At 51.7% G+C, this 11510-nt stretch overlaps 1 protein-coding gene across 1 annotated transcript in view; it reads right to left on the minus strand.

Moving 5' to 3' along the window:
• Nucleotides 1-2643: 2643 nt before the first annotated feature.
• The window catches only part of ccm2l (CCM2 like scaffold protein), a 28151-nt gene continuing 19284 nt past the window's right edge, over nucleotides 2644-11510 (minus strand). The window contains exons 10-12 of the mRNA XM_090204020.1: nucleotides 11464-11510; nucleotides 6970-7108; nucleotides 2644-3717 (exon numbers count right to left, since the gene is read on the minus strand). The exon at nucleotides 11464-11510 is cut by the window's right edge and continues 107 nt beyond it. Coding sequence (XP_090060146.1) covers nucleotides 3383-3717; nucleotides 6970-7108; nucleotides 11464-11510 — 521 coding nt within the window. The 3' untranslated portion in view covers nucleotides 2644-3382. The remainder of the gene's footprint in view (nucleotides 3718-6969; nucleotides 7109-11463) is intronic.

Here is an 11510-nt window from a genome sequence, read left to right on the forward strand (position 1 = left end):
CCAGGGCCCATAGGGGTAGTGCACTACTTTAGACCAGGGCCCATAGGGGTAGTGCACTACTTTAGACCAGGACCCATAGGGGCAGTGCACTACTTTAGACCAGGGCCCATAGGGGTAGTGCACTACTTTAGACCAGGACCCCATAGGGGTAGTGCACTACTTTAGACCAGGGCCCATAGGGGTAGTGCACTACTTTAGACCAGGACCCATAGGGGCAGTGCACTACTTTAGACCAGGTCCCATAGGGGTAGTGCACTACTTTAGGCCAGGACCCATAGGGGTAGTGCACTACTTTAGACCAGGGCCCATAGGGGTAGTGCACTACTTTAGACCAGGACCCATAGGGGTAGTGCACTACTTTAGACCAGGACACCATAGGGGCAGTGCACTACTTTAGACCAGGTCCCATAGGGGTAGTGCACTACTTTAGGCCAGGACCCATAGGGGTAGTGCACTACTTTAGACCAGGGCCCATAGGGGTAGTGCACTACTTTAGACCAGGGCCCATAGGGGCAGTGCACTACTTTAAACCAGGGCCCATAGGGGTAGTGCACTACTTTAGACCAGGACCCAAAGGGGTCGTGCACTACTTTAGACCAGGACCCATAGGGGTGGTGCACTACTTTAGACCAGGACCCATAGGGGTAGTGCACTACTTTAGACCAGGGCCCATAGGGGTAGTGCACTACTTTAGACCAGAGCCCATAGGGGTAGTGGACTACTTTAGACCAGGGCCCATAGGGGTAGTGCACTACTCTAGACCAGGGCCCATAGGGGGTAGTGCACTACTTTAGACCAGGGCCCATAAGGGTAGTGCACTACTTTAGACCAGGACCCATAGGGGTGGTGCACTACTTTAGACCAGGACCCATAGGGGTAGTGCACTACTTTAGACCAGGACCAATAGGACTCTGTGGTAGTGCACTACTTTAGACCAGGACCAATAGGACTCTGTAGTAGTGCACTACTTTAGACCAGGGCTTATAGGACTCTGTAGTAGTGCACTACTTTAGACCAGGACCAATAGGACTCTGTAGTAGTGCACTACTTTAGACCAGGTCCAATAGGACTCTGTAGTAGTGCACTACTTTAGACCAGGACCAATAGAACTCTGTAGTAGTGCACTACACACAACAGAACCAGGCAGTGAGTCTCTACCGTCTCAGAACAAATGGCCTCCCAGTCCCTACATAGTGCCCCTCTTTTGACCAGAGCCCTATGGCCTCCCATTCCCTACATAGTGCCCTTCTTTTGATCAGAGCCCTATGGCCCCCCATTCCCTACATAGTGCCCCTCTTTTTACCAGAGCCCTATGGCCCCCCATTCCCTACATAGTGCCCTTCTTTTGATCAGAGCCCTATGGCCTCCCATTCCCTACATAGTGCCCCTCTTTTTATCAGAGCCCTATGGACCCCCATTCCCTACATAGTGCCCTTCTTTTGACCGGAGCCACTCATTTGGTGACTCACTACATCCTCAATGAGAGTTAAGTTACTGATATGGAATCTAAAAGATGGCCACTCAGTCTCATGACTCAGGTGCCACCTACTGCCATCGTGTGGCTGTCTCTGTGGCTGACTGTGGCTGACTCTGTGGCTGACTCTGTGGCTGACCCTGTGGCTGACTCTGTCCCTGTGGCTGACTCTGTGGCTGACTCTGTGGCTGTCCCTGTGGCTGTCTCTGTGGCTGACTCTGTGGCTGACTCTGTGGCTGACTCTGTGGCTGTCTCTGTGGCTGACTCTGTCCCTGTGGCTTGTTTCTGTGGCTGACCTTGTGGCTGACTCTGTGGCTGACTCTTTGGCTGACTCTGTGGCTGACCCTGTGGCTGTCTCTGTGGCTGACCCTGTGGCTGACTCTGTGGCTGACTGTGGCTGACCCTGTGGCTGACTCTGGCTGTCCCTGTGGCTGTCCCTGTGGCTGTCCCTGTGGCTGACTCTGTGGCTGACTCCGTGGCTGTCCCTGTGGCTGTCCCTGTGGCTGACCCTGTGGCTGACTCTGTGGCTGTCCCTGTGGCTGTCCCTGTGGCTGTCCCTGTGGCTGACTCTGTGGCTGTCCCTGTGGCTGACTCTGTGGCTGACTCTGTGGCTGACTCTGCGGCTGACTCTGCGGCTGACTCTGTGGCTGACTCTGCGGCTGACTCTGTGGCTGTCCCTGTGGCTGACTGTGGCTGACTCTGTGGCTGACTCTGTGGCTGACCCTGTCCCTGTGGCTGACTCTGTGGCTGACTCTGTGGCTGTCCCTGTGGCTGACTCTGTCCCGGTGGCTGTCCCTGTGGCTGACTCTGTGGCTGTCCCTGTGGCTGACTCTGTGGCTGTCTCTGTGGCTGACTCTGTTCCTGTGGCTGTTTCTGTGGCTGACCTTGTGGCTGACTCTGTGGCTGACTCTTTGGCTGACTCTGTGGCTGATTCTGTGGCTGTCCCTGTGGCTGACTCTGTGGCTGTCCCTGTGGCTGACTCTGTCCCGGTGGCTGTCCCTGTGGCTGACTCTGTGGCTGTCCCTGTGGCTGACTCTGTGGCTGTCTCTGTGGCTGACTCTGTCCCTGTGGCTGTTTCTGTGGCTGACCTTGTGGCTGACTCTGTGGCTGACTCTTTGGCTGACTCTGTGGCTGACTCTGTGGCTGTCTCTGTGGCTGACCCTGTGGCTGACTATGTGGCTGACTGTGGCTGACCCTGTGGCTGACTCTGTGGCTGACTCTGTGGCTGACTCTGTGGCTGTCCCTGTGGCTGTCCCTGTGGCTGACTCTGTGGCTGACTGTGGCTGACCCTGTCCCTGTGGCTGACTCGGTCCCTGTGGCTGTCCCTGTGGCTGTACCTGTGGCTGTCCCTGTGGCTGTCCCTGTGGCTGACTCTGTGGCTGTCCCTGTGGCTGTCCCTGTGGCTGACTCTGTCCCTGTGGCTGTCCCTGTGGCTTACTCTGTCCCTGTGGCTGTCCATGTGGCTGACTCTGTCCCTGTGGCTGTCCCTGTGGCTGACTCTGCCCCTGTGGCTGTCCCTGTGGCTGTCCCTGTGGCTGACTCTGTGGCTGTCCCTGTGGCTGTCCCTGTGGCTGTCCCTGTGGCTGACTCTGTCCCTGTGGCTGTTTCTGTCCCTGTGGCTGTCCCTGTGGCTGACTCTGTCCCTGTGGCTGTCCCTGTGGCAGACTCTGTCCCTGTGGCTGTCCCAGTGGCTGACTCTGTCCCTGTGGCTGACTCTGTGGCTGTCCCTGTGGCTGACTCTGTCCCCGTGGCTGTCCCTGTGGCTGACTCTGTCCCTGTGGCTGTCCCTGTGGCTGTCCCTGTGCTAATCTCAGTCTCTTGTGTGGTGTGTGTTTGCATGAGTGTGTTGGTCATGATGTTGTGAACAAACATATGGCAAAAATACTACATTTCTGTTCCACCACTCCTTCACAAATAATAATCCTCCTCCTCTATATCTCCCTGACACCCCCCCTGCTCTCCCTGCCACTCCCCCTGCTCTCCCTGCCACCCCCCATGTTCATGTTGAAATCCCAGGGCCTCGATGTCGTGTGTGATGTCACTGATCCTGCGGTTGAAGTCCTGCGAGCCCGAGGGGAGTGACCTGCTGTCGTAACCCCTCACGACCGTTGCCGCAGTACTGCTCATGCTCCGTTTGATCCGGCCGAAGCTGTCCGTCAGAATGCCCCCCTCCCGGATCCCGATTCCTTCTAGGAAGCTCTCGAAAACGCCCACGTCCTTGTCTGGGATGAAGGGACGCATGCCTGCAGGGAAGTGACAGAGAGGAAGACACAGTCAGACTTAGTGCCTGGGGAACCGAGACGGGAACAGTCAGTCCTAAGGAACAGACGGGGAGACAGTCATTCCTGGGAAGGACACATGGGAACACTCAGTCCTAGGGAACAGACAGAGGAAAACACTCAGTCCTAGGGAACCGGGACGGGAACAGTCATTCCTAAGGAACCTTCCCTCTTTCTTCTTCCCTTCCCTCTTTCTTCTTCCCTTCCCTCTATATTCTTCCCTTCCCTCTTTCTTCTTCCCTTCTCTCTTTCTTCTTCCCTTCTCTCTTTCTTCATTGTCTCTGTTTGCTCATGGTTCAGAATTACAGGAAGTAAGACAGGAAGTAAGTGTAAACGTGGTGTGACATGATGTTTAGCTGTTTCCATCAGACACCACTGCTTTCATATGAATCTGTTTTCCAGTCACATCCGTATAAAAGACTGGCTTGACAATCAACCGCAGGGGTTAGCAAACAGTACACAAACTCTCTCTTTTTCATCTCTCTCTCTCTCTCGCTCTCTCTCTTTCTTTTCATCTCTCTCTCTCTCTCTGTCTCTCTCTCTTTTCATCTCTCTCTCTCTCTTTTCATCTCTCTCTCTCTCTTTTAATTTCCCTCTCTCTCTTTTCATCTCCCTCTCTCTCTTTTCATCTCTCTCTCTCTTAATTTCCCTCTCTCTCTTTATCTCTCTCTCTCTCTCTTTTCATCTCGCTCTCTTTTCATTTCCCTCTCTCTCTTTTCATCTCTCTCTCTCTCTTTTCATCTCTCTCACTTTTCATTTCCCTCTCTCTCTTTTCATCTCTCTCTCTTTTCATCTCTCTCTCTCTCTTTTAATTTCCCTCTCTCTCTTTTCATCTCCCTCTCTCTCTTTTCATCTCCCTCTCTCTCTTTTCATCTCGCTCTCTTTTCATTTCCCTCTCTCTCTTTTCATCTCTCTCTCTCTCTTTTCATCTCTCTCTCTCTCTTTTCATCTCTCTCTCTTTTCATTTCCGTCTCTCTCTTTTCATCTCTCTCTCTTCATCTCTCTCTCTCTCTCTCGTTGTATTCTCCCTGTTTATTTCTCTCATCAATACATTCCCACACAACAGAAAAGCCTGTGTGCTGTGATAATGCATTACTTACTCTGTAACCTGTTAGTTCATATGCCTCGACATCGTGATATATAGACCTAAAGGCCGAGACAATAAGAAGACACAGTGGCAGAATAAATTCAACCACACCTTTGTTTCATCACAAAACCGTAGAGCAACCTCTGTCCAGTGAAGTCCACAAATTATTATTGTATGTAACAAACAGTTACATGACCTATAGCATGGCTAAGCAACTTAATGTTTTCTGACATTTTCAAACTACTATTTAGTTCAATTTGATGTAGCTGTCCATGGTTCTGATTCCTCTGTTAGGTATTAGAATCCCCATTAGCTGTTCCAAATGCCCGGGGTCCACACAGAACATGAAACATGATACAGAATGACATAATACAGAACATTAATAGACGATAACAACTATAAGGACAGAACTATATACATTTTTTAAAAACGGCTCAAGTAGCCTACATATCACTACATACACACAAACTATCAAGTAGCCTACATATCACTACATACACACAAACTATTTAGGTGAAATAGAGGAGAGGCGTTGTGCCGCGAGGTGTTGCTTTGTCTGTTTTTTGAAACCAGGTTTGCTGTTTATTTGGTCTCTATATAACACTGTACGCTTTCTTGAATGTGTTCTGGATTTGGGGGCTGTGAAAAGACCCCTGGTGGCATGTCTGGTGGGGTACGTGTGTGTGTGTCAGAACTGTGTGTAAGTTGACTATACAATTTGGGATTTACAACACATTAATGTTTCTTATAAAAAGAAGAAGTGATGCAGTCAGTCTCTCATCAACTCTTAGCCAAGAGAGACTGGCATGTATAGTATTTATATCAGTCCTCTGATTATAATGAAGAGCAAGACGTTCCGCTCTGTTCTGTTCCAGCTGCAGCTTAACTAGGTGTTTCCTTGCAGCACTGGACCACACGACTGGACAATAATCAAGATTAGACAAAACTAGAGCCTGAAGAACTTGCTTTGTAGAGTGTGGTGTCAAAAACCAGAGCATCTCTTTAATACGAACAGACCTCTCCCCATCTTTACAACCATTGAATCTATATGTTTTGACCATGACAGTTTACAATCTAAGGTAACGCCAAGTCATTTAGTCTCCTCAACTTCAAGGTCCATGCTTACCCTCTGGCAAGGCTAGCTACACGACGCCCCTTGATGATGTCATTTCCTCTTCTGCCTAATGGCTACAGTGCCTTCAGAGCCTTCATGACTATCTCTTCTCTGTAACCCCACACATACAATTATCTGTGAAGGTCCCTCAGTCAAACAGATTCAACCACAAAGATCAGGGAGGGGATCCTCGCAAAGAAGGGCACATATTGGTAGAATGGTCCAAATGAGCACGGTGAAGTTATTAATTACACTTTGGATGGTGTATCAATACACCCAGTCACTACAAAGATACACGTGTCCTTCCTAACTCAGGCCAATGGGGACTTTAAAACAGTTAGAGTTTAATGGCTGTGGTAGGAGAAAACTGAGGATGGATCAACAACACTGTAGTTACTCCACAATACTAACCTAAATGACAGAGTGAAAAGAAGGAAGTCTGTACAGAATCAAAATATCCCAAAACATGCATCCTGTTTGCAACAAGGCACTAAAGTAAAACTGCCAAAAATGTGACAAAGCAATTCACTTTTTCTTGATTACAAAGTGTTATGTTAGGGTCAAATCCAATACAACACATTACTGAGTACCACTCTCCATATTTTCAAGCATAGTGGTGGCTGCATCATGTTATGGGTATGCTTGTAATCGTTAAGGACTGGGGAGTTTTTCAGGATAAAAAAATAAATGAAGAGCACAAGCAAAATCCTAGAGGAAAACCTGGTTCAGTCTGCCTTCCACCAGACACTGGGAGATGGATTCACCTTTCAGCAGGACAACAACCTCCCTACAACTAGCCTTATAAACAGGGTTAGGAAATGGAACATTTTGGGAACCCGGTTCACCTGGTATCCCACCATTTGGTTTAGAAATGAATGTATATAACATTGCATTGTTAAAAGACCAGTTCTGTGACATTGGTAAAGCAATGTGACGTACTAACTTGAGGTCTCACTACACCTTTATGTGTGTGTGTGTGTGTGTGTGTGTGTGTGTTTCTTGCATGTTATCCTACCCAGTAGCAGGAACTTCCTGTTATCTCCATACAGCTGTAGCAGGTCAGAACAGAACACGGCTATGGGACATCCCAACCTGTACTCTCTCAACAGCAGGGCAAACTGCTGGAGCTCCTGGGGACTCAGCTTACTCCTTAGCTGCATGGTACCGGGGGAAGAGAAGGCGACAAACACAGTTTACAGGGGGACATTACAGGGGGACATTACAGGGGGAGAGAGAAGGGGACATTACAGGGGGAGAGAGAAGGGGACATTACAGGGGGAAGAGAGAAGGGGACATTACAGGGGGAGAGAGAAGGGGACATTACAGGGTCGAGAGAAGGGGACATTACAGGGGGAGAGAGAAGGGGACATTACAGGGGGAGAGAGAAGGGGACATTACAGGGGGAAGAGAGAAGGGGACATTACAGGGGGAGAGAGAAGGGGACATTACAGGGGGAGAGAGAAGGGGACATTACAGGGGGAAGAGAGAAGGGGACATTACAGGGGGAGAGAGAAGGGGACATTACAGGGGGACAAAAACGATTGATCGATTGATTAATGGATAGATTTATCGATTGATTAACCGATAGATTTATTGATTGAACTCTCTCTGTGGCCCCAGGTCCTGTCAATAGTATAATGTCATGTGCTAATTGTAATTCAGTGGTCCTACCTGTTGTGGTCATGTGTCTGTCTTTATTGTGATCATGTACTCCTGCCCTGGTTGCTGCCCCCCCCCCCCCCCCCCCCCCCCCCCCGGTTGCTGTCGTCGTCGTCGTCCCCCTGGTTGCTGCCCCCCCCCCCCCGGTTGCTGTCGTCGTCGTCCCCCTGGTTGCTGCCCCCCCCCCCCCCCCCCCGGTTGCTGTTGTCGTCGTCGTCTCCCTGGTTGCTGTCCCCCCCCCCCTGGTTGCTGTCCCCCCCTTGGTTGCTGTCCCCCCCCCCCCCCTGGTTGCTGTCGTCATCGTCGTCCCCCTGGTTGCTGTCCCCCCCCCTGGTTGCTGTCGTCGTCGTCGTCCCCCTGGTTGCTGTCCCCCCCCCCCGGTTGCTGTCGTCGTCGTCGTCCCCCTGGTTGCTGTCCCCCCCCCCCCGGTTGCTGTCGTCGTCGTCGTCCCCCTGGTTGCTGTCCCCCCCCCCCCCGGTTGCTGTCGTCATCGTCGTCCCCCTGGTTGCTGTCCCCCCCCCCCCCCCCCGGTTGCTGTCGTCATCGTCGTCCCCCTGGTTGCTGTCCCCCCCCCCTGGTTGCTGTCGTCGTCGTCGTCGTCCCCCTGGTTGCTGTCCCCCCCCCCCCCGGTTGCTGTCGTCGTCGTCGTCCCCCTGGTTGCTGTCCCCCCCCCCCCGGTTGCTGTCGTCGTCGTCGTCCCCCTGGTTGCTGTCCCCCCCCCCCCCCGGTTGCTGTCGTCATCGTCGTCCCCCTGGTTGCTGCCCCCCCCCCCCCCGGTTGCTGTCGTCATCGTCGTCCCCCTGGTTGCTGTCCCCCCCCCCTGGTAGCTGTCGTCGTCGTCGTCCCCCTGGTTGCTGTCCACCCCCCCCCCGGTTGCTGTCGTCGTCGTCGTCCCCCTGGTTGCTGTCCCCCCCCCCCTGGTTGCTGTCCCCCCCCCCTGGTTGCTGTCGTCGTCGTCGTCCCCCTGGTTGCTGTCCCCCCCCCCCCCCCTGGTTGCTGTCGTCATCGTCGTCCCCCTGGTTGCTGTCCCCCCCCCCCCCCCCCCCGGTTGCTGTCGTCATCGTCGTCCCCCTGGTTGCTGTCCCCCCCCCCCCCCCGGTTGCTGTCGTCATCGTCGTCCCCCTGGTTGCTGTCCCCCCCCCCTGGTTGCTGTCGTCGTCGTCGTCCCCCTGGTTGCTGTCCCCCCCCCCTGGTTGCTGTCGTCATCGTCGTCCCCCTGGTTGCTGTCCCCCCCCCCCTGGTTGCTGTCGTCGTCGTCGTCCCCCTGGTTGCTGTCCCCCCCCCTGGTTGCTGTCGTCATCGTCGTCCCCCTGGTTGCTGTCGTCGTCGTCGTCCCCCTGGTTGCTGTCGTCATCGTCGTCCCCCTGGTTGCTGTCGTCGTCGTCGTCCCCCTGGTTGCTGTCGTCGTCGTCGTCCCCCTGGTTGCTGTGATCTTTTGCATTTTGAATTTTTATTTTACGTTTATTTATTTAGGCAAGTCAGTTAAGAACAAATTCTTGTTTACAATGATGGCCTAGGAACAGTGGGTTAACTGGCTTGTCCCGGCCAAACCCTCCCCTAACGACACTAGGCCAATTGCTGGCCGCCCTAGCTTTACTGTGGTCATGAATCCTCACTGTAATCTTTACTGTGGTCATGACTCCTCACGGTGATCTTTACTGTGGTCATGAACCATCACTGTGATCTTTACTGTGGTCATGACTCCTCACGGTGATCTGTACTGTGGTCATGAATAATCACGGTGATCTTTACTGTGGTCATGACTCCTCACGGCGATCTTTACTGTGGTCATGACTCCTCGCGGTGATCTTTACTGTGGTCATGACCCCCTACTGTGGTCATGACTCCACACGGTGATCTTTACTGTGGTCATGACTCATCACTGTGATCTTTACAGTGGTCATGAACCATCACTGTGATCTTTACTGTGGTCATGGCTCCTCACTGTGGTCTTTACTGTGGTCATGACTCATCACTGTGATCTTTACCGTGGTCATAAATCATCACTGTAATCTTTACTGTGGTCATGACCCCCTACTGTGGTAATGACTCCTCACGGTGACCTTTACTGTGGTGATGACTCATCACTGCGATCTTTACTGTGGGCATGACTCCCTACTGTGGCCATGACTCCACTCAGCGATCTTTATTGTGGTCATGACTCAACACTGTGATCTTTACTGTGGTCATGACTCCACACCGTGATCTTGACTGTGGTCATGACCCCCTTCTGTGGTCAGGACTCCACACCGTTATCTTTACTGTGGTCATGACCCCCTACTGTGGTCATGACGCCACACTGTGATCTTTACTGTGGTCATGAATCATCACTGTGATCTTGACTGTGGTCATGACCCCCTTCTGTGGTCAGGACTCCACACCGTGATCTTTACTGTGGTCATGACCCCCTACTGGGGTCATGACTCCACACTGTGATCTTTACTGTGGTCATTAATCATCACTGTGATCTTGACTGTGGTCATGACCCCCTTCTGTGGTCAGGACTCCACACCGTGATCTTTACTGTGGTCATGACCCCCTACTGTGGTCATGACTCCACACTGTGATCTTTACTGTGGTCATTAATCATCACTGTGATCTTGACTGTGGTCATGACCCCCTTCTGTGGTCAGGACTCCACACCGTGATCTTTACTGTGGTCATGACCCCCTACTGTGGCCATGACTCCACTCTTTGATCTTTATTGTGGTCACGACTCATCACTTTGATCTTTACTGTGGTCATGAACCATCGCTGTGATCTTTACTGTGGTCATGACTCCACACTGTGATCTTAACTGTGGTCATGAATTCTCACTGTAATCTTGACTGTGGTCATGACTCATCACTGTGATCTTTACGGTGGTCATGACTCCTCACTGTGATCTTTACTGTGGTCATGAATCATCACTGTGATCTTTACAGTGACCATGACACCCTACTGTGGTCATGACGCCTCAATGGGATCTTTACTGTGGTCATGACACCCTACTTTGGTCATGGCTCCACACAGTGATCTTTACTGTGGTCATGACCCCCTACTGTGGTCATGACTCCACTCTGTGATCTTTACTGTGGTCATGACCACCTACTGTGGTCATGACTCCACTCTGTGATCTTTACTGTGGGCATGACTCCACTCTGTGATCTTTACTGTGGTCATGACTCAACTCTGTGATCTTTGCTGTGGTCATGACTCCACACAGTGATCTTTACTGTGGTCATGACTCCACACCGTGATCTTTACTGTGGCCATGACTCCGCTCTGTGATCTTTATGGTGGTCATGACTCCTCACTGTGATATTTACTGTGGTCATGACTCCTGACTGTGATCTTTACTGTGGTCATGCCACCAGGTGTGATCGTGTGCCCACTGGAGCCACTTCTTCATGTTTTTAGCTGGTAGGAGTGGAACCAGGTGTGATGGCATGCCCACTGGAGTCTCTTCTTCTTGTTTGTAGCTGGTAGGAGTAGAACCAGGTGTGGTCATCTGCTGACAAGGACAGACGAGTTGTGCATTGCAAGATGTCGTTCTGCACACCACTGTTGTACTGACCCGTTATTTGTCTGTTTTGAAAAGCCCTGGAGGCCAGACGTTTTTTTAAGATACTAGAGCTGGTGTGTTTGGTACCGACGATCATACCAAACTCTTAAAGTCACTCGTTTGGCCCATTCTAAACGTTCAAATCGAACAGTAACTGAATGCCTCGATGCCTGTCTGCCTGCTTCATGTAGCCAAGCCACGGCCACGTGACTCACTGTCTGTAGGAGCGAACCATTTTCCTGAACGGGGAGGGTGGTGTCCCTAAAAAAAAAACTGTCCAATGACTGATCATGTATTTAGTCTTACGGTGATCATGTACTCCTGCATGAGCTGCAGACCCTGGTCTCCTCCGT

Source organism: Oncorhynchus mykiss, chromosome 16, assembly GCF_057628025.1.
Source record: "Oncorhynchus mykiss isolate SJ-2025 chromosome 16, ASM5762802v1, whole genome shotgun sequence".
Classification (NCBI taxonomy): domain Eukaryota; kingdom Metazoa; phylum Chordata; class Actinopteri; order Salmoniformes; family Salmonidae; genus Oncorhynchus; species Oncorhynchus mykiss.